Source organism: Ostrinia furnacalis, unplaced genomic scaffold (assembly GCF_004193835.3).
Source record: "Ostrinia furnacalis isolate ACB-3 unplaced genomic scaffold, ASM419383v2 OfSCF7556, whole genome shotgun sequence".
Lineage (NCBI taxonomy): Eukaryota > Metazoa > Arthropoda > Insecta > Lepidoptera > Crambidae > Ostrinia > Ostrinia furnacalis.
The window spans coordinates 468,947-496,222 of NW_021137795.1; the positions used below are offsets into that span (position 1 = coordinate 468,947).

Below are 27,276 nucleotides of genomic sequence, written 5' to 3' on the forward strand. Positions count from 1 at the left end.
TCATGCTATTATGTGATAGTCTGTTACTTTTACAAAAGACAAAAAGAAACAAAATGTCAAAATTTTCACTTGTCGTTGTCAAACGTTTTTTTTGACAGTTCAATGTGTCAATGAACTTTGTGAAACTGAAGAAGTTTTGCTTTTATTTGTATTTGTAATAATTCTTGAAAAAGTTTATAGAACTGGTTCAATAATTTATAACATCACTAGAGAAACTGTGGCGTATCAATCCAGTAAGTTATTGGTATAATAATCTTTTCTTTGTATTGTTTGTTTGAAGATTTTTAGATTACTTAGGTGATTGGGGTTAAATTAAGCATTTATTTACCCAGTAAGTACATAATACATGTTTTCTGATTATGTAACACGTTTTTGTGTTTTTTGTAACCGAGCGAAAGGCTTTGTTTATAGTTAATAAACTGTAAGTATCAATTTAATCATTCCTAATAAAAGTACGGACTACAGCATCTACTGGTAATTTAAATGATCGAAAACATCAAGCTATGAATGTTTTTCTGTTACAGTAAGGTTATAAAACAATATAAACACACTTATGATTAAAATCATTTTATTAGAAAGTCTACAAATGTTGTTACAAAGCTTTGTTGCATGTGCTTTGTGTTGTTGCATTCAGTTTAAAACTTTATTATATTCATGTTTTTAAATAATATATAGTTATCTGGACGATCATGTATTTAACACAGTTAATTTTTGATATGTAATGCAATGTACTGCAACCCATTAACAAAATTTTGCACATTATACATCACTATACTTAGGTCTATAAGTATACATAGATAACTATTTATATACATAAATTGTCTCATTATCATTATACAATATACTGGAAAGACTGTGCACAGTAATAAGAACATCTATTTTTAAGTAAGGCAAGTCTCTTCTGGGGTTATCAGTAAAAGTTTTAAATATATTTTATGTTGGCATTTACACATACATTACGTCTTAAATTTACTTTCAGAGGCAGCTTTGTGTAGCTTTGGTTTTGTGCTCTTAGTTTTCTTTTTTGCTTTTTTTATTGATTGTACTGAGTCATCTGAGTCTGTGTTGTCCGATATCACCTGGCGGTTTGTTTTTGTACTTTTCTTCGTTTGTATCGCTGTTGTTACAAATGCACTTTTTCTGAAGCGGCTTTTGGATTGTCTTGTATCTGTAGGACTGGTTTTCTGTACATTTGTATTTTTTGGTATGTCAGTAAAGCTTGGATTATGCATGTATTGGGAATTTTCTGATTTTGAATGTTTTAATCTGTGAAAGAATTTATTATTGTTTTATTAACACATATTTTATTGATATTATGCTAAAATACTATGTGTAGTGAAAATATAGTTATTTAGGTATTTGAAGTGGGAATAATAGTGTCTAATTAGTATTCCTTTACCAGCATGTTAACAGTTTAAATAAAAAATAATTGCTAATAAGATTTTAAATAAGTACAATTATTGATTATTTAGTCCTAAAATTAATATTTTACTCACTTTCCTTTCTTTTTCAATGTCTTTGGCAATTTACTTAAGGGCTCTAAAATATCTTCAACAGTATTTGGCACTTTTAATGGTATCTTCTTGGTCTTAGATTTCTTCTTTTTCTTCTCTTCTTTGCTTTTTTTCTTTTCACCTTCTAGTTCTTCTAATTTTTTGGAACAGGACCTAAATTATTTCAATTTTTATTAGAAAATGGTGACAGATTGGTACCTACTACATTTTTTAGATTTTGTATGAATGAACTATGTATTTACGGCTTCTGAACTAGCCAGGACAAAATGTAGTACTGCTATATCTCACCTGAGCAAAGATTCACTATCAGTGAAATAAGAATTCATTGCAAAACTAGAAATGCCCCATGATAAGGGCCCTTTCTCTTCCGTCTGCAGTCCAGTCCATATATTCCGTTTTAATGAATTTAGTTTTACTTGCAATTCTGATGGTTGAGTGTTTCTGCTTTTAATGTCTGATAAATGCCTAAAATGTTAATGAAATTATACATCGTGTCCCAAATTTCTAAGATAAGCCGGCGCCGTAAGGTGGACATGGTCATGACAACTTTAGGACAAATAAGAAAAAAAAATTGTCATTTTTTTGTGTAAAAACTGCAAAAATTCTGGGCCTTTTAAGAGTAGTGTGTGGACAGCAGGACTTATGTTGCCGATACAAACAAATGAATAAACATTTGAAGAAAATATCAAAAAGGGTGCCAATTTTCGAAGATTCATAATTTAGGTATTGTGTAATTTAAAAAAAATTAAGATACATTTTTTTTTATTTTTTCCTAAAGTTGTCATGACCATTTAACCCTACAGCGCCGGCTTATCTTTGAATTTTGGGACACGTTGTATGAAAAGAATATGTGAAAAATATATGTGGAGATAATATTATTTACTTTGGCGGAGGAAGGCATCTAAAACGATGCCAAGATGCAGGATTTAGTTTGGGTTTCTCTGTCGTTTCGTTAAACATGGATACGCTTCGAGGTCTTGAACTTTTTGGGATTTTCTTTTCACGATCTGAATGATACGGTTCGTCGCTTGTCTGAAACCAAAAGTTTTTCTATAAGTTTTGATTCAGTATCATTTATGTTATAGTAAATTAATGTAGAAAATATTTACCGGTGCAGGTATTATTTTCAATTCAGGTGGCATTTTCTTTTTTCTCCTTGGTTTGGGTTTTTCTGTAGAATGCAGTAATTTATGTACTCTTCTAATTGGGCTCAGGTTCTCTTCTGATTCTCCATCGGATGATCCATCAGTCATTGCATCTGAAGTCAAGTCTATTGTAGCCCTTGAAACCTATGAACAAACGAATATACTTTGAATAGAATCTCGTTGAATATAAGTACAGGCAAAGTAATAGGTAGGTACAACAAAATTCGTTACAGATTTAATTTCGTAATCGTTTCCAATAGCGATCACTTCCCTATTTAACAAAGTAGGTACTACTAACAATGTAAAATGTACATGATACCTGTAATGTTTCTCTTTTCGGATTTCTCTTTTCTATTCTTTTGATTTTTTCTAGTCTTGGACGAGGTCTTCTTGGTGTCTGAAAGAAAAACGTTTGTTAATTCGTCTTCGTTAACTGTTTAATATAAGAAAATTGGTTAAAAGTAATATTTTGGTTCATATTTACCCCTGCAATATTTCTATTAATATCGGGAAATAATGGTGAAGGCGGTGGTGCTGGCTGAGCAACGTCCACTGGCTCTCTAGTGGCTCCAGCTTCTGAACTACTACTTGATGTATCTCCTTCGTCACTGTAATAATGAATGGCACAGATAAATCATCTGTAAAGAAAAAAAATACTCAGTTTATTTGGTCCATTTACCGACCTTGAATAATCTGATAAATCAATATTTGTGGGCTCATCAGCATTGGATCCTTCCTTCAGGAGTCTAGTCACAATTTTCGTTCGGAGCCTCTCTTTGCCAGGATCTTCGTCATAGAAATCTAACAGAGTTTCACAAAATGTTTTGCCCAAGCTCTCATAGTCTTGCACGGAGAAGTGTGTCGACATTCTACTGCCCAACTCTGATCCTCCAAAAGATGCTTCCATGGTGTAACTATTGGCAACTCCCAGCATCCAAACGACTACCCGTCCTGTGCCTTCTTTGCTCCGTTGTATTCGGAATTTGCAGTTTTCAAAAGAGAACTGAAAAGTAAAATCTTCTACATACATGATAATCCTCGATGAGAAATGCTTCCTTTTTTGGGAGAAAACATGTAAAAATACCTTGTCAGCTGCATTTTTATGTAGCATCAGAGGGAACACTTGTTCCTGTAAACGTTTATCAGAATTTCTTCTGCTTTCGCAACCATAAATGAACACATTATGTTTTCGCGAATGTGCGTGTAAATCTATGTACATAGCAACTCCACATTCTTCCTGCAATCTGATTAAAAATAAAGTTCGGAAGCTTATTGAATTTCATTGTAATAATATCCAGGGTTCGAAAATATCCGATATTTATTATAAATATCAAAATCTCGGATATTTATGATATATATCGGATATATATCAACTTTGATATATATCAATTTTGTATGAAAGCCATACTATTTCCATATATTCATGAATACTATTACATAAGTGTTACATAAACATGTTTTCAATGTTTTTAAACTTAAAATCAGAGAAATAAAGCTAAAACATAAAATTTCTTTGAAATACGGCAAAATGAACTAAAAAAATTAAAATCTTATGTCAAAAAGCACAAATACAGTAATAAATTTTAAAAGTTGATATATATCATCAAAACCGGCTTGATATATATCGGATATATATCCGATATATATCTTGATATATATCCCTTGATATATATCCTCGAACCCTGATAATATCATTACTGGACACTAACCTTCGAATCATAACTTTAGTGTGCCATACAGGAGGATATGTTTCCCTTATTACAGTGCGATATTGTCTATTTAGGTCTTTTCCTGTCAACGAACAACGGTTGTTTCCAACAATAACCTTTAACAATAGACAACAATTTTAGCGCTAGTATGATTTTGTGTGTGAACAATATCTCGCTGACCACTTACACCATCCGGGTTCAACATTGGAACCAGTTTGAATATGAACTTTTCCCGTAATTCTCGTGCTTGATTAGAATCTCCTGTCAAATAGTCCATGAAGCCTTTCATCATCCAGGAGGAAGGCGTCTCTCCAGGGTGCACCCTTGCTGTTATTATGACAGCTTTCTTTTTCTGCAAATGTTGCAAAGTTTATTTATTCAGGTTGACAACTAATTAAATAACTAGAGATAGATCTTCTTAAAAATACTAGTTTACCTTTTGTTCTAATTCATTGGGATTTGGCGGAGCAGTAATAGTTAGGTAGTAAACATTATTACCGGCTAGCGTTCGACAAAGAAGTCTAAGCTTAGAATACGTTGATTTGACGGGATGTGCCTGAAGTCTCGATAGGTATTCTTGCAAATCTGAGTACGTGTAAGGGTAGCAGTGCGCGATGTAAACAGCATCGTCCGTATGAGGAAATTCTATATTGAATGTCAAAGTATAGCTTGGAAATTGCTCCTCTTCTTCAGACCTGGAAATACATAAAAGTTTTGTGAATTTATTTAATCACAATTATTGCACGTAATGTTGTATGACTTACGTTGAATCGTTTTTGTAATATGCGATGTTATCACCGCATCTTCTCCATCCAATTGAATGTAATTGAGCGTCCTTGGTCGAATATAGCAGAGGTCGCATTCCTTCATTGTATAAGCTTTCCGCCTTTGACAAATTTACAATTGAAAACCTGTAAATGTAACATTAATTGAATTAAACATGAGGTGGCGTTTCCTAATGGTATTATTCAATACATACCTATACATCATTTGTTTTTTCGTGTTAGTAACTCGAAAGTAAAACCATTGCATATGCCTATTTGTATACAAGTCCGTTCTTAGATGTAGTTCATAATAGGCTGATGTTATCCGTATTGCTTTGGCTAGGTTTCCACTTTCGAAACGAGATTCGAAGCGCAATTCGTCCTCGCTTCCAGCAGTGGGACTTGCGCTGGCACACGCTGATAGAAATAATCTTGATCCCCCGACAGTTGACCGACTGAACTAAAAACACATTTATGCCCAATAAAAATAGAGTCCCTAAATTGTAAGTTTATTTTTGTTTGCTTGTCTCGCACAACCTCGAAGTGCCAGCATATTGGCTTTTATGTGTTAATATCAAAGTACAAACCCTGTTTAATAAAATATGCCTGTAAGATTACGTGATGTCGCCACGACATCCCTGACATTGAACAACTTCACTAAGTAGTACATATGTAAATTTTATAATGCTTGTATTGATCCATGGCAAATCGTAGTAAACGAATGCGAAACTTCAGGTGGAGTAAGACGCAAAAAACTTACGTAGTTGACAGCACTCATTGGGTAGTATTGAAATATTACTGTGCCAGCTTCCTCGCCCACTGGTTGAGGCCTAAGTTCTTTTCCTGTCTGAATGTAGTATGGCTCTGGAGAAGCAGGATTCCAGCTTATGTGCTGTATCCTTTCTTCCACCACCTATAAAAAACAAACCTAACTTTTCTCGAATGCAATTTGTAAATAAGTGGCGTAATAAATAGTAGGGGTTACTCACTTGACACTCTGAAGGCCATCTTGGTGCTTGTTGGGGGCAGTCGAGTTCTTTGGGTAATGCAAACAAATCACGGGGCTCTTTTAACTTTGCTGTCGTACGAAATGTTCTTATATCTGTATTGATTTCTAACTGGTTGGTCTTGATGTTATTTTGCAGAAAGTTCGAAATAAACGTCCCTGTAGCAATAAGTCTAGTTAAAATTTTATTGGATAACATAACACTTTAGATGATTGCACATGCCGTGATAGTGCAAAACTAATAAAACTACCTTTGCCACATTCCCCTAACTGATTACGGAGTTCATCTTTCGATTTCTAAGTGTAACATAAAGAATATGGCATTCTGCTATTACAAAAACTCATTTGTGAATTTTACCTTTGGTATAGATAGGAAATAATGAAGCTTGTAACGATTTCACTTGTTCTAAATTAGCTATTAGAAAATTATCTTGTAACACAGGATCTCTGGTGGGCAACGTGAAAGTGACTGTTGTGTTATTTATGTACTGTCGTCTACGTTCTTCCTCTCGTTGGATCATCATGACGTTGTCTTGGATGCATTCGAGCTGTTTCCACCATAACATCTTAGGGTTTGGATCTAGAAGTAACATCCGCAACTGTTTCTCTCACAGCCTAAACGCTACACTATTTTGCTTATCGGCTGTGACGCTAGTCTTCGTGTCACCATGGCTACAGTACGGTTTATATCGCTCGTCGAGTTATTATCTACTGCAGGCGGTAACCTGGCCGCGCCACGTTCCGAAATAAACTGACTGAAGGGCTCCTACTTTTGGCTATTGGAACACGAATTCGTGCGATCGAATAAAACCTTATCAGGTGATTGGTGACGTCAAACCATGACTTATGCGAATTATTAGGGAAATGTTTGGAGACATAAAATGGATAGATTGGCGAAGATGGTTTATGGAAGTTATTTGTTGTTTTGATAGTCACGCTATGGAGTTCCACGAACCCGAAAATTTACACATTAGATTTATTCGGCTGAGAAATTATTATATCAGAAAACTATTCATATTGCTTAAGTTCAATAATCAAATATTGGTTTATAGGTGGTCAGACCAATAATCAAGATTAAAAAGGTCTTTAGTTTTTGGAGACTTATAATTACAAATTGTTGGGGATGTTTAATCTTACAGTTTTTTTCTGATCGAATAACTTTGAACTTGTCATTGAAATATTTATATTTACATACCTTTGACATCACCGTCTTCATCAATTTGAACCACTTTTTCTTGGACCTCTAAATTTTCAATTTCTATATGTTCCGTTAGTAGAAGCGTCATTATTATTTTCAAAACACAATATAATTTATCCAAGTATAATTTATTAGTATTTATCAAGATTTTCTATTTCTTTGAGTCTGTTGAAGTATCAGCAAATACCATTGTTCTTTGGTGGAGGCCTAGACAAGAATACCAGGCATTTTGATGGAAATATTCGCCATGGTTGTAATGTGACTCACAGCAGTTACAGCGAAGATAATTGCTAGCACCACATATTTAGATTGCGTCTATGTTTCTCCGAAGGGAAATCTGAGTCAGTCGAAAACATTTTCCAGTAAGCTGGCTAGACCTACGTTCCCTAGAAAGCCTGAAAGGTGACTGCACTTTCATCTAGCGTAGGAAAGTTGAAGCGTTTATGTGGAAACTTCGCTGCGGCCTCGCCGCGACCGTAAAACTTTAAGCCATAGACTTGCGAAGCGCCAGATCTTACGATAAACCGAATGAGCTTTTTCATGTTAATAGGTTTGAGAAACTAGGACTATAAATATGAAGTAAAATCTCAGATAACATGTACAACAGTGTTGTGTAACAATTCTATCTAAGTAAGATAACTTGAACTTTCTCCAACTAAGTAGTATGCAATTTCCATCCAGCTATGATGCTCTCTTTTTTCTTCGTTTACCATTATATTAAGCGATTTAGACCTAACAGCAATGTTTTTGGAAATTATCAGTTTATTTTTTTTAGTTTCATAGGAAGGTGCATCAAAAATGTGGTGCAGTTATTCCTTTTCTGTGTAATTTCACTGCATAATTTTATACAAACCTAAGTCCATAAGTTGATTTTAAATCGGACACCATTGGGAATTTTAATGTTATATTTTATCTCTTATATTATTTTATTTGCAGTGTTGTTCAATATTGGTGCTTTTTATGCTATCGTAACATTAATCATTGTCATGTAGCTAATTTCACGAAGTATCCGCATGCGTGTTTTTGCGTGCGGGCTGCGTCGCGATACTAAATCTATTTTTAAACGCACATTGCAGCTGATAGTAATGACATGATAATTTGCAATAAGCCTTGATTTTTTTCGGGAAAAACGTAAATATGTTTTTTTTAACCTTTGGCATCGATAAAAAAATACCATATTATACCATGTTAATGTTCAAAAAAGCTTACTTACGAAAAAATAGAGTTGCAGATCTAGTCATTTTAACACTATGTGTAATGCATTGAACGTCATATCATAAAAGTTACACTTTAAGATGGTGAAAAAAACATTAAAATGCAAGTTCATTTGTACCATTTGTTTTAGATATTCATTGATTCCATGTCCTTATGGCATTAGAAATAGAGTCCACTGTTGTGTTTCACGTTCCCTTGGAAACATATTTTGTAAAATCGATACCTATTACGTATTAAAGTTTAACACATTTGCTGGATCAAAGGTAAGATTTTGAATGTAATGAGTGTTCTGAAATATCAATAAGCAGTAATTTTCAATCTACGATACGATTCATGTTGCATACGTGTTTCTATGTTTTGTGTTTCTTTAGTACACTTTCTAGATAAACGTATTTGCTTTTCGTGCTACTTGTCACTTACAATTTTATCTTTATTTCGCTAAATTGCTGTATTTTCTTGTAGCTTGAAGTATTTGCTTATATGTTTTTGACGTTATCTCGTCTATAAATGTTCACTGTAGTTGTTTTTAAAGCTTTTCATGTAGTTTTTTAAAATAAAATGAATAAGATCAACTTTTACTGTGACCCTAACAAAAATAGAACAAGTCTTAGCAATCTCTATAAACTACCTAGCATTTTTGCCGCATTATTATTTACTAGCTTTCCGCCCGCGGCTTCGCCCGCGTGGAATTTTGTCTGTCACAGAAAAACAATATCGCGCGCGTATTTACTCACCGTTTAGACCTACCCTGGACTACGACAAACATTTTAAAACCAAAATCAGCTCAATCGGCCCAGCCGTTCTCGAGTTATAATCAGACTAACGAACATCAATTCATTTTTATTTATATAGATAGATAGATGATAGCTAGCGGCCGCCCGCGACTTCGTACGCGTGGATCCCGTTTTACCCCCTTCATCTATCTTAAGCGGTTTAGATTTTTTTCATACAAATGTTTTTTCCCGCTAACTCCCGTTTCCGTAGGAATTTTGCAATATCCTGTTGTAACTAAGCTTTAAGTTTACTAAGGTACCTGCATGCCAAATTTCAAGCGTCTATCTCACGCAGTTTAGATTTTTTCATACATATGTTTTTTCCCGGTAACTCCCGTTCCCATGGGAATTTTGCGATATCCTGATGTACCTAAGCTTTAAGTTTACTAAGGTACCTGCACACCAAATTTCAAGCGTCTAACTTAAGCGGTTTAGATTTTTCATACAAAAGGATTTTTCCGCTAATTCCCGTTCCCGTGGGAATTTCGGGAATTCCTTTCTTAGTGCACCTCTACGGTACCTAAACTACGTCCCTTCCAAATTTCAAGTACCTACGTTTAGCCGTTTAGGCTGTGCGTTGATCTGTCAGTCAGTCAGTCAGTTTCTCCTTTTATATATTTAGATTATGTACCTATCTAATATCGCCAAACAATATTCCCTACAATTTAACACTTTTACAACATTAAAATAATTTCGTAGGTAATTTTTTTTTAACTGCGTCATGATGAAAATATAGAAAATAGATGAAAGATGTTCAGCTTAGATAATAGTTAGCTAACTTTATCCTTTATCATTAAACCGAAGTCGAGTTAAACCCTTTTAATGGGCTTTTACTATTTATTTTATAACGTATGTTTGTCACGCGATTTATTACAATCCCAGTTGAATACATGCCCTAAGGGTAGGTACATAATGTTTGTGATGATAACTCAGGTATGATAAATACTGATTAGCGCCTTGTCTTAAGATTTTTCGCGTAAAGCAAATCATCTTAAATTGCTCCCTTTCGACCTTTTCGATTCGACCTTTCCTCAAATCGTAAAGTAAAAATGTAGAGCTAACTTTTTTTTTTTTTTGGAATCTACTCATTTATTTTACATGAGAATAGTCAATCAAGGGGATAGTTAAATTTTTCTCAGGGTTATTCCTGTATAAGTCAGCATCTACAGTGTCTCCAGTTTTCTCTTTTCAGAGTTGTCAAATTTGTGAATTATTAGCACATCAAATTTTGAGTTTTACTATGCGTAAATGTCTAAAATGTAAGGGTAGCGAGGTGATTGGCCGTCCCGTGGCACGGGCTGGCGCGGATCGATTTCCTAGCAGACTGTACGCCTTATTGTCTTGTGTCACTCATCAATGAATCCCATTTCGTATGCTGTGCCAGATTATTTACGTCGAATTATCGTTTTAACTGCTATTGCCCTATTTTACCATAGATTAGTTCTTGGTAGAACAATAAAAAATGCTTTCTGTGGAAATACTTATTCTGTCGATGAACTCTACTTGAAAGCTTTTTTTCTTTTAAACCAGCTTTGTTAAAAAATGTCTGCCTAAAAATCAGGCATAGTAGATTGCCAAATTGTTTTTTGCATTCTATGAGGTGATCGATTAAGGTCGTAGATAAGAAAATTTGAAATTGATTACAGAAAAATAATTTTCGGGTTGGCAAAGTTTTATGAGTTTCCCAAAGATAGCGTTGTAATTGATGGTGTTGCTGTATTGTATATTTTGTAAATAGGCGTACTTCTGGGACTTATGGCTCTAATGCAATACGAATAGGCTAGGTATACTCATCTTTTGTTGTTTTTGTATCACAATATTTTGCTTCATTCTGTATCAGGTTTAACAAGACTTTCCAATAAATGATAAGAATATTAGATATAAGAATAATACCTAAGTATGTATGCGATAATTTTGTAAAAATGTTATACTTACTCATTTGTAAAAGTAAGCGGGACTTGCCTAACAAGTGTTAACAAAAGTATCGCGAAGTTCTGAAGTAGTTTTGCTGTGTTCAATATCATTCATGTCTGGCATCGGAAATACAAGCTCGTATTTGATTCTAGCACGATAGGTAGTCTTCCGTACAAATTGTAAGTTGTTATCAATATTCATAAGTCAATGACTTTCAATTTGTGGTGTAGTAAAACTTTGTAACTGACAGATACGATCTTCGTTTAAGCTTCCCCAAGATGGGTCGGAAAGTAACAGTAGCTGTGTGCACACTCAATCAATGGGCGTTAGATTTTGAAGGAAACTTGAATAGAATACTGCAGTCCGTGCAGGAGGCTAAAGAACTGAACGCGTTATATCGCACAGGTCCTGAATTGGAAGTATGGTAAGTAACATCCATTAGCTTTTGCAGTTATCGTTCGAAATCATGTTCTTGACGTCATCTTTTATTATTTTTCAGTGGGTACAGTTGCGAAGATCATTTCCACGAGCCAGATACATACCTCCATAGCTGGCAGGTTTTAGCAGAATTACTAAAGTCGCCAACCTGCAAGGATATGCTGATAGATGTTGGCATGCCAGTTCAACACAGAAATGTGACTTACAATTGTCGCGTAGCATTCCTCAACAAACAAATTTTGTTAATCAGACCAAAGATGATGCTTTGCGAGGATGGTAACTACAGGGAGTCCAGGTGGTTTTCATGTTGGACCAAAGTAAGTGACTGAAGTTTCAAGACATAGAACAGAATGCGCTTTTTTCATAGCAAGGCAATTTATGTTATTAAAAGAGCCTTGAAAGTCTTTGGCTTATCCATACTTCCTTTCTTTTTTGGTCGTACCATATAATTATAATTTCATGCATTTTGATTAGATTTGTTGAAGACTGTAATAATATTTATTTTTCAGGAAAGGCAAATAGAGGATTACTACTTGCCTAGAATGATAACAGCAATCACGAATCAGACTACGGTGCCTATCGGAGATGCGGTGATCGCGACTAAAGACACGTGCATAGGATACGAAATTTGCGAAGAACTGTGGAACCCTCAAAGGTGCTTATACTGTCTTCATTTTCCATGACATGGAATACAGCTGACTGATACTTTGTGTTTGTTGGCATTTTTATTAGCTTATTGAATTAAGAACAAGAGGTCATACACCAAACAGAAAGAAAGCTTTTTTTATCGACCTGTTATCGAGTACTGTGATCTATCAGGTATTGAAAACCTGATTAACTTATAGTATTTTGCTCAACTGAGCAAATCACTAAATTTCAGGAACCTGGAAACATTCAATTTTCGGATAGATCCAGTTGATTCTGTAGCCTATTATTTGATAGAGCTCGTGGTGCACTTTCAGGATCAGTAACCAGTTTTTCAATATCGTGTATAGTTACGAAATAACCGAGTGAGATCACTCATCGTTTCCACCCTGTAGTAGATGTAAAGGTTACTGTACAGTAGTGCTAGAAAGTACAGTTAAGCTTCACAATTCATTCCTTAATTTCGACCTACGGGCTACCTAATATAAGGGCTACCTTTTTCTTTTTTTATTATTTTCTATTGACGTTCATAAGTGCCACTTGTGGTCTAAACTGAATAAATATTTTTGATTTTGATTGACCTTATTATTTCCAGTCGTCATATCCCCCTAAGCCTGGACGGCGTGGAGATCATAGCCAACGGTTCCGGCAGCTACATGGAACTGCGCAAAGCATACGTCACCGTAGACCTGGTCAAAAGTGCCACATTCAAGAGCGGTGGTGCCTACTTGTTCAGCAATCTTAGAGGCTGCGACGGACAGAGGATTTACTTCAACGGGTGTTCCTGTGTCGCCGTGAATGGAGAGGTTGTTAGCAGGGGATTGCAGTTTGCACTGCACGATGTTGTAAGTTGTTATTAAGATCTCATCCGAAAACTGTTTTGAAGGTAGTGTTGGGTTCTAGATAAATTGGGGGTGTTCTTCGCAGAAAAATAAAAATAGTTATGTCAGACTTATTCTTACGAATGTAGCAGATTATGAAACACTATTCACTGTTCTAACGCCCTGTGTTCCAAAAGATTAAAGACTAGTATTTACTCCAACTCAAAGGTGCTGCTTCGATTCCCAGAATTAAAAAAATGCTTAGGCACCGAAGTTTTATTATATTTTATCCTCAATACAGACTATAAGACGTATTATGTTTTAGTGCAACGAAACTTATAATTAAATATTTGATTTTTTATAGGAGGTAATAACAGCCACAATAGACCTAGAAGACATTCGGTCGTACAGAACTCAGATTAGATCCCGGTCACACTTGGCCGCGTCCAACAAGCCGTTCCCGCGTATCACTGTTCCCTTCGCGTTGTCTGATGACGATGACGTACACCTGACAACCAGCCCACCGATAGACTGGAAGTATCTGACGCCAGAAGAAGAAATCGAATTAGGTAAGTGTCGAGCGACTGAACGGGAGTTGTCCTACCACACTTTCCCACCACTACAGCAACGATTTTAATCAGAAGCATATAGGAGTTAAGAAATATCGACTCGAGCGTCTGAAGACTGAAAGATGCAATTTGTATATTTGTAATAAGTAGGTCTTAACACTTCACACGCGCTGTTTGATGCTAACACAGAGTTGCTTGCTGTGGCATACGAGGGCGGCACTGAAAATTTCGGGAATCAAGGAAGTGAAACAACATTACTATTTAAAAATGTATTTATTGCTTTTTAAAGTATTCTCCGCGAAATTTGACACATTTTTCCATACACGAAACCAATAATTGAAGCAACCATTGCATTCGGAAGTTTGGGTCTCCAAAATGGCCGTTTTGTAGGCTTCCACAGCTTCTTCAAGTGATGAAAATCACTGTCCACGCAATTTATTGTTTATTTTAGGGAAAGTATAGAAATCATTAGGGCTTAGGTCGGGGCTGTACGGCGGATGGACTAATATTTTATGTTTTCTTGCTCTAAAAACTCTTTTGTTCTGTGCGCGGTGTGAGAACTCGCATTGTCGTGATGGAGGATGATGCGGCGGNTCTGGTTATTAAATCAACGTTTTCCAAGTGGCAATTTTCCATCATCAATGGATAGCGGTTCTGGCGACAGATTGGTGCAATGGTGTCATAGAGCACCTGGTTTTGTACACTTCAACGGCCAAGTCACACAACATTAACTATAATAATAAAGAAATCGCAGTAAGGAACCATAGACTTGGCACGACTTTGTCTAGATTTCATTACTTTTTAGAGATAAACAAGCAGCTCCATCGAGACTTGGCTAGTTTTTTACAGAATGTTTTTGGTGGGATTCAATTTTCGGATAGATCCAGTTGATTCTGTAACCTATTATTTGATAGAGCTCGTGAGGCACTTTCAGGATCAGTAACCAGTTTTTCAATATCGTGTATAGTTACTAAATAACCGAGTGAGATCACTCATCGTTTCCACCCTGTAGTAGATGTAAAGGTTACTGTACAGTAGTGCTAAAAAGTACAGTTAAGCTTCACAATTCATTCCTTAATTTCGACCTTATTCTTTCCAGTCGTCACATCCCCCTAAGCCTCGACGGCGTAGAGATCATAGCCAACGGTTCCGGCAGCTACATGGAACTGCGCAAAGCATACGTCACCGTAGACCTGGTCAAAAGTGCCACTTTCAAGAGCGGTGGCGCTTATTTGTTCAGCAATCTTAGAGGCTGCGACGGACAGAGGATTTACTTCAACGGGTGTTCCTGTGTCGCCGTGAATGGAGAGGTTGTTAGCAGGGGATTGCAGTTTGCCCTGCACGATGTTGTAAGTTTTTTGTTAATATGATCTCATTCGAAGACTGTTGGTAGCATTGGGTTCTAGATAAATTGGGAGTGTTCTTCGCAGAACAATTTTAATAGTTATATTAGATTTATTCTCTTGAATGTAAGCAGATTATGGAATAGTATTCACTTTCTTAACGCCTCGTATTCCATAGATAAAGAGAGATCGTAAGCCTTTCTCGACTCAAAGGCTTTTGCTTCGTTTCCCAAAATAACAAAAATCTTTGTTACCTTCAAGTTCTATTTTATTCTTAATATAGGCTATAGTACGTACTTTTTGTATTATGATTTAGTTTAGTGGAACGATATCTAAATCCCGCTTTTATTTAAACATTTCATATGTTTACAGGAGGTAATAACAGCCACAATAGACCTGGAAGACATTCGGTCGTACAGAACTCAGATTAGATCCCGATCACACTTGGCCGCGTCCAACAAGCCGTTCCCGCGTATCACCGTTCCCTTCGCGTTGTCTGATGACGATGACGTACACCTGACAACCAGCCCACCGATAGACTGGAAGTATCTGACGCCAGAAGAAGAAATCGAATTAGGTAAGTGTCGAGCGACTGAACGGGAGTTGTCCTACCACACTTTCCCACCGCTACAGCAACGAATTTAATCAGAAGCATATAGGTGGAGTTAAAAAATATCGACTCGAGCGTCTGAAGACTGAATGATGCAATTTGTATATTTGTAATATGGCTTTTGCCTGTGCGCTTCATTTCACACGCGCTGTTTGATGCTAACACAGAGTTGCTTGCTGTGGCGTATAATAAAGGCTTATATTCAGTAGCATATTTCTAAAGGTTCTCATCTATTTTCCTAGAATTAATCCACAATAGTTCTCCGTGATGGATAATAAACTAATAAATAACCATCCCTTAGGTTGAGTTTGTTCCCTGCAGTTTTACGATTAGTAATTTATTTATTTAGAAAGCTGCTTGAAAGCTTACAGAGAATCCAACGCGCCAACAAGTAATAAAAATGTTTCAATTAAACGTACTGTTGTATTTTGTTGCTGTGTAAAAAAGTCACTAAAGTCATGGTTGGTGAAGTTTAAAGAAAAATTGTAGTATAGACCTTGGCAATTTTATAATTATGCTGAATAACTTCGTCCACATGATTAAATTGGCATGTTTTATGTTTCAGGCCCAGCTTGTTGGCTTTGGGACTACCTCCGCAGGTCAGGGCAAGGAGGCTTTTTCTTACCCCTAAGTGGCGGTGTGGACTCCACGAGTACCGCTTGCATCGTATTTTCAATGTGCACACAGATCTGTGACGCAATACAGAAAGGAGGTAAGTTGTGACGTCAGATTACACAAGGCTTAGACTTGTCCTTGCTAGATAAATAGAACGTCTAGACCTTCCACAAATAGTGAGTTGATTCTAATTTGAATTTTGTGTTTATTTTTAGAGAGTCAAGTTTTGTACGACGTTCGGAAGATCCTCTGCCAGTCTGACTACACGCCATCAGATCCTATGGAACTATGCAATAGGTTGCTGGTAACGTGCTATATGGCTTCAGAGAATTCTAGTCAGGAGACTAAACAGAGAGCTTCGCAGGTATAAAACTTGTATGATACAGTCAGCGTCAAATAGTCCGTAACATCCAAAGTAGCCAAAAAGTTGACAACATCACCTTATTCCTATTAGGCTAAGAACGCGCCGCGTGCTAAGTCACTGGTACAAAATGGTCGCCCGCCGATCGGGCGGTTTTCGCGCGGGCGGAAACTGCCGAGCGGGACCCGATTAAAACCGCGCCCGTTGCGGGCGAAAACCACGTCTTGAGTTGTGCATTAGTTTTTACATAGTATCTGCATTCTACAGAAGCTGCGGGCCCGCAACCGCCGCGGGCGCGGGTTGAAAATCGCCCCATGAGTTCTTAGCCTTATAAAGAAAGACGTGTTTGGAACTTTTTGCTACTTTGGGTGTCACGAACTATTTGCGCCGACTATATCTTAGTTATTTACGCTTTTTGTTTTTTGAAAAGTTCACAAAGATACGAGAGATGGTGTTAGTGGTTGCGCTTAGAAATTGAGCGCAAATATCACATTACTAATTTATATGTTGTCATACTTAAGTCAGTCCCAAGTCCTGTCCAAAATCTAGTATGGGTCTAGGGAATTCTTGGATAAGACTAAAGATATGCGCTTGCGCATTTGACTATTTCAAGAAAGAAACAAATCGTATAGCATCTAAGCTGCTCTTAGGCCCAGAACACACGATGAAATGCAATTGCAACGAAACTGCAACTTCTGGTTCAAACTGGTTTCAAACTGTGTTCTCTCAACGGAATCTATGGCAGAAACTTATATGCAACTCAAAAGTAACTAGAAGCTGCAGTTTCGTTGCAATTGCGTTTCACCGTGTGTTCTGGGCCTTACTGATTACAAAAGTGTTGATCTAAAATGACTTAATTAACTTATTTTTCAGCTCGCCAGCGAAATAGGCAGCTACCATTTCCCGATCATGATCGACTCGGCCGTGAGCGCAGTAATTGGCATATTCACAACTGCCACTGGTCTCGTGCCGAAATTCAGGAGCAAAGGCGGCTGTGCTAGGCAGAATCTGGCCTTACAGAATATACAGGTAATCCTGAAAATCTATATTTATAAAAGCGATAAGTCACTGATTCACTCATTCATCACGAAATCTCGGAAACTACAAGTGCTAGGAGTCTTAAATTTTGCATGGGGGTTCCTTTTAGAACGTAGGTGCTCACTAAGACAGGAAAATTTCACACTAATGCAACTCTTGTACATCTTGGAACTCACATTTCTATAACCTCAAAGGTTGACAATTACTTCACTTCGTTGCAAAGCGAAACATGACGGTTGAAAATGCATCTAAGAATTAAAACCTTCATTCCAATACATAAAATGAATTTTATGTGCCTAAAAATCCTGGTTATGTGATAAAAGAGATATTTCCTTCAAATTCAAATTCTTTATGATCCTACCTTTAGCCCACTTCTCATTCGCTTCGCTTTTTACCTTGAAACAACGTGACAATCGACGATCGCCAGATGTAAAAAAATATAAAAAAATAACCATGTAATTCAAATAATGAATCATTGACATCAGTTAATAAACACCGAATTTCTTTAACAATGGGTATCCAAAGTAAACTTACTGTACAACAACTGTGTCAACTAGAATATTTAAAGTAATTCGCATATTATCGAATTATTGACATAGATGCGCTGACGTCTTTGTAATGTAATTAAGGCCGGGTAACAGTGAAAATGGCGAAAATGAGGTTTTCATTTTTCATTTTTGAGGTACTAAACAGTAAAATAAAAGGCTAAGATTTTTTTTGGGCATAGTTGAGGATATTTTCTAGGGCTATTAACGGATGGAAACACGATTTGATGAAGTTGACTCGATAGAATAAATTCCCAAAGTTACCTCTATTCGTTTTCTAATAATGGTTTTATTTTTAAAATAAACGATTTGAGATTCTGAATCTTTTACTAAACTAAAGTTTAGAAATAACTTGAGGGCTTTTAACGGATGAAATTTTTATATTGCGTCTTATTTAGTTACTATGTTAAAAAATGTGGAAAAAATCGCCCATGACGGCTTGGACAATCTCAATCAGTCGCGCGGTGGCGCTTACGGAGGACGGACGCGTGCCAGTTTTTTGGCCGTGACAGTTCTCGATTTGTCAATATTTTTGACAATGATGACTTTGATGAGTCACAGTATAATAATACCAGTGTTACTGGAGAAAGCTAAAATTTTTGATANAATAAATAAATGGTATACGATTTTTAAAACCCTGGAGTTTGCAATTAAATAGATTTTAATATGACTGGAACAGTGGAAATATTCCATTCCCGATACTTTTAGTGCAGCCCTCGTATAATAAAGGCTTATATTCAATAGCAGATTTCTTTCTCATCTATTTTCCTAGAATTAATCCACAATAGTCCTCCGTGATAGATAATAAACTAATAAATAACCATCCCTTAGGTTGAGTTTGTTTCCTGCAGTTTTACGATTATTTATTTTATTTATTTATTTTTTGTTTAATTTATTAGGACAACCAACAAGACAAACACGCATACATGAAATTACTATAACTAAAAGTGCTTAAAACTAAGTGCTGTCTTAATTAAAGGCTGCCACGGCATGCAATGTGGACAGTTGCAAATATAAAAACTAAGAGATAGTAGCTAACACAGTAAAAATTTGAAATGTAATGAATTTATTTATTTAGAAAGCTGCTTGAAGGCTTACAGAGAATCCGACGCGCCAACATGTAATAAAAATGTTTCAATTAAACGCACTGTTGTATTTGTTGCTGTGTAGAAAAGTCACTAAAGTCATGGTTTCTGGGACAATGCGAGTTTGCAGAAAAAATTGTCGTATAGACCTTGGCAGTTTTATAATTATGCTGAATAACTTCGTCGACATGATTAAATTGGCATGTTTTATATTTCAGGCCCAGCTTGTTGGCTATGGGACTACCTCCGCAGGTCAGGGCAAGGAGGCTTTTTCTTGCCCCTAAGTGGCGGTGTAGACTCCACGAGCACCGCTTGCATCGTATTTTCAATGTGCACACAGATCTGTGACGCAATACAAAAAGGAGGTAAGTTGTGACGTCAGATTACACAAGGCTTAGACCTGTCCTTGCTAGATAAATAGAACGTCTAGACCTTCCACAAATAGTAAGTTGATTCTAATTTTAATTTTGTGTTTATTTTTAGAGAGTCAAGTTTTGTACGATGTTCGGAAGATCCTCTGCCAGTCTGACTACACGCCATCAGATCCTATGGAACTATGTAATAGGTTGTTAGTGACGTGCTATATGGCTTCAGAGAATTCTAGTCAGGAGACTAAACAGAGAGCTTCGCAGGTATAAAACTTTTATACAGTCAGGGTCAAATAGTTCGTAACACCCAAAGTGGCCAAAAAGTTGAGAACTTCACCTTATTCCAATTGTAACAATGACAAGTTGCGAACTTTTTGCTACTTTGGGTGTCACAAACTATTTGACTCTGATTGTATATTAATTTTTTAACGTTTTTTTATTTGAAAAGTTCATGAAGAAACGAGAGATGGCGCTAGTAGCTGCGCTTAGAAATCAATCGCAAATATCACATTACTAATTTATATTGTCATACTTAAGTCAGTCCCAAGTTCTATTGAAAAATTATTTCTGAACAAACTAGATAGGAACAAAAAGTAAGGTGTAGGGAACACCTTACTAGAGTTTGTTCCTATTTACATGCTTGGAGATGTTAAAAAGACTTACGCTTGCGCATACGCTTCTTGAAATGGGTAAATACCCATTCCAAGAAAGAAACAAAGCTGCTCTTACTGATAAAAAAGTAACAAAAATTACTTGAATTATTTTTCAGCTCGCCAGTGAAATAGGAAGCTACCATTTCCCTATCATGATCGACTCGGCCGTGAGCGCAGTAATTGGCATTTTCACAACTGCCACTGGTCTCGTGCCGAAATTCAGGAGCAAAGGCGGCTGTGCTAGGCAGAATCTGGCCTTACAGAATATACAGGTAATCCTGAAAATCTATATTTATAAAAGCGAAAGGTCACTGACTCACTCACTTATCACGAAATCTCGGAAACTACAAGTGCTAGGAATCTTTGCATGGGGGTTCCTTTTAGAACGTAGGTGCTCACTAAGACAGGAAAATTTCACACTTATGCAACTCTTGTACATCTTAGAACTCACATTTCTATAACCTCAAAGGTTGACAATTACCAGGCCTGGCTCACTCCGCGCGGTACATCCGATAATTACCTACAGCGACGCGCCCCGCCGGCGAGTAATAAATCAGTCGAGTGTCACGCGCGCGCTCGTCAGGACGCTGGCGTGTGTTGTAGTATGATTATAATTCTATGATCGAAGTATTATTTAAAAATGGACATAAAGAGAAAGAAATATTGTGCGGCGTTCGGGTGTTTAAATTCGAAAAGTAATCTACCGGATTCATCTTTTTTTTTCGCTTCCCAAAGATGCTGAAAGGTATGTTTGCCAAGTGGGTAATCAATAATTCTTAGGATAGTATAGGAACCTAACCTACTATGACTACTGCTCAGAATGCGTCACTGCTGGACAAAGGCATCTCCCAAGGTTTTCCATAATGAATGCATACTTACCTACATACGTACCTCATTACAAATAAGTAGATTAATATTTTTTCACTAGACAGCAACCCTAACAGCGTAAGAAGAGTTCAGAGGCACGCGATAGAAAGAGACAAAACTTGTAGGTGAATAAAATTGTAGGTACGTAGTGCTGTGCGAGCTGAATTCCACTGTATTGCGTCGTAGCAAGACTCGCATTTATTTAAATGGTCTTGCGGAGTAATCCTTCTGTACCTGTACTATTACTTATTCTGTGCAATTACTTCACTTCGTTGCAAAGCGAAACATGACGGTTGAAAATGCATCTAAGAATTAAAACCTTCATTCCAATACATAAAATGAATTTTATGTGCCTAAAAATCCTGGTTATGTGATAAAAGGGATATTTCCTTCAAATTCAACGCCAAATAGGTATCTTTATGATCCTACCTATAGCCCACTTCTCATTCGCTTTGCTTTTTACCTTGAAGCAACGTGACAATCGACCATCGCCAGATGTAAAAAAATATAAAAAAATAACCATGTAAATCAAATTATAATGAATCATTGACATCGGTTAATAAACACCGAATTTCTTTAACAATGGGTATCCAAAGTAAACTTACTGTACAACAACTGTGTCAACTAGAATATTTAAATTAATTCGCATATTATCGAATTATTGACATAGGTGCGCTGACGTCTTTGTAATGTAATTAATTGCTATGTATTTTGTGTCGAACGTTTATGAATACGCAACTAATTTGCTATTCGATTGTTTAGTACATGTTTTTTTATAATAATTATAGTTTGTTGCGTCACTCTTGTTTAAAAAGGTGTTAGACAATTACGACATCACGTATACGAACTTAGCAATTTACAATAAATTGTTTACTAAATAAATACCTTATGTTATATTTATTACTGTTTCTTAACCTTGTTTACAAGAACGCCTATTTTATTTGTATAGGGTAGTTGACGTCATTGAATTGAATATTTTTACGAGGACATCTTTTTTAACTGCACCTATAAGCAACAAGGTCTAATACTATCTTTAGTTTTAGAACAGTCGAATGTCATTGTATGCGTCAATTCACATAACGAGCAGAGATCACGATCCTCGATATTGTGTAACTCTAATAAATATATTTTGTGTCAATTAAAGTATTATGAAAGAGGCATTTGTGGGACGAGTCGTCCCGGACGACGCACAAATACTGGCACTTAATTTTTTCCTCAAGACTCTTAGCTCTGATACGACAATTCGCTTCGTGGTTACTTGTGCCCCTTTTCGAAGCTGAACCTATGCAGATTCTTACATTGTCTAACGCCCGTGTCCCATATTCAGTCCTTGTCCAAATCCGGATTTAAGCACTAGACGTAACATACAAGACACTGTACAGGAGTTGTTGCATTAGTGTGAAATTTTGGGTTAGTTCTGTGTCTATGTCAACTCAAAAACAGTTTGAAGGCTAGACTTGAAAATGTTTTTACCTTACAGGCACGTTTACGGATGGTGCTATCGTACTTGTTTGCTCAGCTGATGCTATGGGTGCGAGGCCGGCCGGGCGGCTTACTCGTACTCGGCTCGTCCAACGTAGACGAAGCCTTGAGAGGCTACATGACCAAGTACGATTGCTCAAGCGCAGACGTCAACCCCATAGGAGGAATATCCAAGACCGACCTTAAGGCGTTCCTTCAGTATGCTAAAAGCCGGTAAGTTAAAATGGAATTAGTTCTTTCTATCACATTAGCCTGTGGAATATAATTATTTAGCATGTACTTACGTTGTTGTATGACTTTCTTTTTGCTGGCCCATTTACTGTCTCAAGGCAGTGGTAGGGTTAAATAAAACTGGGACGTGTAAAAGCGCTTCTTAAAAGCCTATTTGCAGAAAATTGACTTTTATGACAAAAGATATATCGCTTCTTGATTAGGCTGCGTTTCCACCAGAGATGCGTAGCGAGGGATGTGTTTGTAAAAAACCAATAGAATCGCTTCATTTACCTCGCCTCGGTGGAAGGCCTTAGAGGTTATAGCTCCATCGCTATTTAAGGTAAAATGAAATTATGTCAAATTATAATTCACCATAATTTAGATCTTTATCACCTCGTCTTAAGGTCCTAATTGGACTTGCTACTTAACAACCAATTTTCCCCCCAGATTCTTCTTGCCCTCACTATCGGAAATACTCCAAGCGCCTCCCACTGCGGAATTAGAGCCGCTAACTGACGGTCAGATAACGCAAACTGACGAACAAGACATGGGCATGACGTATGCAGAGTTGTCAGAGTTCGGGAGACTGCGCAAGACCCATCACTGCGGCCCCTTCAGTATGTTCCACAAACTGGTTCACACTTGGAGCGACAAATGCACGGCCCAAGAGGTAATTATTGAAGTAGTTTACTAATTGATTGACGATGTAATAATTTGTGTCATTTTGTAGAAAAAAGTTTTTAATAGTTTTTTTTAACTAGTGGTCTCTTAAGGATGTTATAACGTTATATTCTAAACGCAATCTTTTGAGTCGTAGAGTTTTTTGAAATCGAAGGTTATCGATAAAAATAATGTAAACAAATATTTTCTCCGATGAATTTTATCAGTAATCCCATAGTTACATGTGCCTAAGAACGAGTATGAATAATAAATATTGGAGCTCTTGCTATAAAACTTGTCTGAGAGTCGATATTGTAATTATAGTAACTTTTAAGTAAAGTTAAGTAGATAAGCTCATACAAAATGAGGGCTATCGTTTTTATACTTAACAGTTGGCACCCCTGGCGATTGACAGGACCTTACTCTACAGTGGCGCCATCTTGATGAGTGCAAATACGATAGTCCTCCTACCACTTTAGCGCTCACAAGTTGGCGCCACTGTCTTCGCTACTAGCAAGTGACAGGACCTTACTCTACAGTGGCGCCAACTGGTGAGCGCTAAAACGATAGCCCTCATTGACTCGCGGCGGGGCCCGCGACGCTGCGACGGGTCAATTTTGTATGAGCCCGCGCCCGCGTCCGCTTAACACAGCGTTTGGCTTCAGACAGCCTAGGCGATGCAAAATACGCAATTCATTTTCGCAATAAACTTCAGCTTATTAGGTTTCGCTAATACTACCTTTACGATCCAATTTCCTTTGAACCAGGTCGCTGAGAAGGTGAAGCATTTCTTCCGGTGCTACGCGATCAACCGACACAAGATGACCGTACTGACACCCTCGTACCACGCGGAGACTTACAGTCCCGACGACAACCGGTTCGACCATCGCCCGTTCCTCTACCGCGTGCATTGGAACTGGCAGTTCAAGGCCATTGATGATGCGGTAAGTAAAAAAACTATGGGTCGCTTATCTCAGAAGCATTTCTTCCGGTGCTACGCGATCAACCGACACAAGATGACCGTACTGACACCCTCGTACCACGCGGAGACTTACAGTCCCGACGACAACCGGTTCGACCATCGCCCGTTCCTCTACCGCGTGCATTGGAACTGGCAGTTCAAGGCCATCGATGATGCGGTAAGTAAAAAATACTAAGTCTAGTGCTTAACTTAGGCGGCATGAGACGTTTTTGTAACGTCAAACGTCAACGAGGCTTTCAGGCTTCAGATCTCCTTTAGATGTTTACTGCTATCACGACAAAATACAGGGTGTAGTTTTGTAAAACAACGCCCATCTCTGGGTTGTTAGTACTCACGACACTGATGCCAAAAAAATTAAAAAAAAAATCCATGTAATCAGGAAAATCAGTCAGTCCCCTCGCTCTCTCTTTTAGGAGAGGTTTGAACAAGGTTTTTTACTAAAATAATAGTTAAATTTTAATTTTATTTTTTCTTGTACTGACATTATCTTTATTGATAATTGTAATTCAAATAATTTATCTGTTCTTTGTTTGTAGTTGGAAAGTTCTCATTTTTTTTAACTATGCATGGGTCAATAAAAAAAAATGTAATAATCACACACTAGCTTGCTGGTGAGATAAGCTGCACTGTATAACTATTGTAACATCTACCTTGTTGTATTACCTTGTCTCGGTGAATAAATGATCTTTGTAATTATTTTCATGTGTACTACCACCCCTGAGATGGGCGTTGTTTTACAAAACCACACTCTATATTCATCAGATAATTTAGTGTCCACTGACACGACCTACTAATTTTCTAGAGACGTGTAGAGAATTTTTGCCTACACGGCCAGACGGATTGCGGAGGCCTGATGTTCGCATATTTGTCCCTTAGTCGCCACTTATACCCACCAAGGGGAGAGTGGGCAGACTGTGAAAGTAACTTTGTTTGTTTGTCACATTTAAACGCATAAAGGTCTATTCACACATATCAGTGAAGCCACAGTTTCGTCAACGTGTTTGCTCAGTTCAGTGTTGCGTTAGTGATTTAATTCACACATGTCAGTACTCAGTTCACAGAGCTTCAGTGATACGTCTATCATTGCCGGTGTCGTCACTGAAACTGACTAGTGGGGATGAGTTCATAGAGTATGTATGAAAAAATATTTCGCATTACACCAGTAGTTGTGTCAGAACTGATATGTGTGATGTATCTTTGATGAATTTTCGCCTATATTTCCAATTTAAATATTGACTGCCTAGCCTTATGAATTCATCAGTAATTTCTCAATTTAAAATCGCTGCTCTTTTTCAGGTAACGCAAATGTCAAAGGACAAACGCGGATCGCTGCGAGACGGCGACCGTAGCCAAGTAAATCAAGAGCTCGGTAAAACCAATAACGGTAGTGCACTTGCGCCCAGTGTGAATGCACCCTTGTATATGCGTAGGAAAGGAGTGCTAATATAGTCACTTGCTTGTTTGTTGTGTGTCGTTCATCATTTTTTACTGCTTGTGTATGCTTGAAGACTAAGAGCTAGTGAACGCCAGACCTACGTCATTTTATAAAAGCTGAAAGTTTGTCAGCGTATGCTCCCAATATAGGTTAAAATGCTGGTGAATCATGAAGTTTGGGTCATCGTGGCTTTGGCAGCTATCCTAAAAAACTGTCAAAACTATTTGGCTGATGTGGAAAAAACTTATAATCATTGCCCAAATATTATGCATAAAAATCTGAATTTTTGGTATAACGACGTAGGTCTGGCGTTCACTAGCTCTTAGTCTATTGGATTGAAACATCATTGTGGGGCGCTATACCTAAGCTGATTACTCTGAATTGGGCGGTCAAACCGAATGTCCAGACGTTATGCCAACTCGCTTAAACATGTATAGCGCCCCTGAAAGTGTAGTGCCACGATATTTTAGGTTTTAACCCGTGGTTAGACTCAGCAAAAACTATTTTGTTTGGCTCCTAACTTCAGGCAATAAAGTTGAAAAGATTTTTTTACTTAATGACTTTAATAAATATAACCTGTCTGTTCAAGGATTAGGTTATCATTTGAATTTTGTTTATCATATTCATATTAATTAATGATAACAACAACAACTCTGAATGTGAAAAAGAAACTTAATCCAACTTTTTTGCTTTTTTAAAAAGTACTTTAATCATTTTAATATACATAATATGTATAGCACATAAGAGCCAGTCTTAATTTGAACAAACAACTACTTTTAAAATTACGACTTATTAAATAAATACCGTCAATATACATAATTATGTAATTATGTCACAACTTTTTTTTTAACAGTGTATGTTTGTTCGAGTGCTTTTTGACATGCTCGTATTTTAAACTTTGTCTTGTGTGTTTGAAAATAATATAGTATTTTTGATATTTTGTTTTTTTTTTCATTGCATGATTTTACGTGTCACTTATATTACTACGCATAATATGCGTAAATCATATAATTTAGTAACGCATTTTGGTATCTCAAATATAAATATTACGGTTTAACCTAGGATTTAACGAAACAGCTGAAATTAAATATTTATTCATGCTAGTAACACTAATTTTGATGTTGCTTCGTTTTCAACCTTTCACAAAATTTTTGCCTATAGATTTTGAACTATCTTAATCTATTTTAATCTTTACTTTAAAATTAATTGAAAATGACTCCGGAGATAATAATATAAGCTGTAAGTACTTAAAGCCAAAATAATACAGTGGAATTGAAAGTTTAGTGTGCTTGTCATACAAAAACGGGG

The 27,276-nt window shown here is 36.8% G+C and overlaps 2 protein-coding genes across 2 annotated transcripts; one reads left to right on the top strand and one right to left on the bottom strand.

Annotated features, from left to right (window-relative positions):
* Positions 1-91: 91 nt before the first annotated feature.
* Nadsyn (NAD synthetase) lies at positions 92-26,852 on the top strand. The gene is made up of 13 exons (XM_028321646.1): positions 92-233; positions 11,507-11,662; positions 11,738-11,993; positions 12,186-12,331; positions 12,917-13,166; positions 13,507-13,711; positions 16,230-16,376; positions 16,495-16,643; positions 17,514-17,669; positions 22,677-22,891; positions 23,339-23,561; positions 24,319-24,495; positions 25,830-26,852. Exons 2-13 carry the CDS (start codon positions 11,517-11,519, stop codon positions 25,980-25,982), a joined length of 2,223 nt encoding a protein of 740 aa, XP_028177447.1. The 5' UTR covers positions 92-233; positions 11,507-11,516; the 3' UTR covers positions 25,983-26,852.
* Nna1 (Nna1 carboxypeptidase) lies at positions 631-7,186 on the bottom strand. Its single transcript, XM_028321640.1, has 17 exons — positions 6,497-7,186; positions 6,122-6,297; positions 5,893-6,045; positions 5,348-5,592; positions 5,133-5,279; positions 4,805-5,063; positions 4,556-4,720; positions 4,369-4,484; positions 3,744-3,903; positions 3,343-3,662; positions 3,144-3,267; positions 2,979-3,056; positions 2,624-2,803; positions 2,398-2,546; positions 1,803-1,979; positions 1,497-1,667; positions 631-1,266 (listed from the first exon to the last, which is right to left on the bottom strand). The coding sequence occupies exons 1-17, from the start codon at positions 6,729-6,731 to the stop codon at positions 957-959; spliced, it is 3,165 nt and encodes a 1,054-aa protein (XP_028177441.1). The 5' UTR covers positions 6,732-7,186; the 3' UTR covers positions 631-956.
* Positions 26,853-27,276: the final 424 nt, after the last annotated feature.

What these genes read in the sequence shown, in the direction of transcription:
- Nna1 (XM_028321640.1), bottom strand. Translation starts at nt 6,731, where the DNA reads ATGTTACTTCTAGATCCAAACCCTAAGATGTTATGGTGGAAACAGCTC. An exon ending in ATTTCCTATCTATACCAAAG is followed by an intron (nt 6,298 to 6,496) that starts GTAAAATTCACA and finishes TTATTGCTACAG; the next exon opens with GGACGTTTATTTCGAACTTT. An exon ending in CCAATGAATTAGAACAAAAG is followed by an intron (nt 4,721 to 4,804) that starts GTAAACTAGTAT and finishes CAACATTTGCAG; the next exon opens with AAAAAGAAAGCTGTCATAAT.
- Nadsyn (XM_028321646.1), top strand. Translation starts at nt 11,517, where the DNA reads ATGGGTCGGAAAGTAACAGTAGCTGTGTGCACACTCAATCAATGGGCG. An exon ending in AGTTTGCACTGCACGATGTT is followed by an intron (nt 13,167 to 13,506) that starts GTAAGTTGTTAT and finishes GATTTTTTATAG; the next exon opens with GAGGTAATAACAGCCACAAT. An exon ending in TCAAGGCCATTGATGATGCG is followed by an intron (nt 24,496 to 25,829) that starts GTAAGTAAAAAA and finishes GCTCTTTTTCAG; the next exon opens with GTAACGCAAATGTCAAAGGA.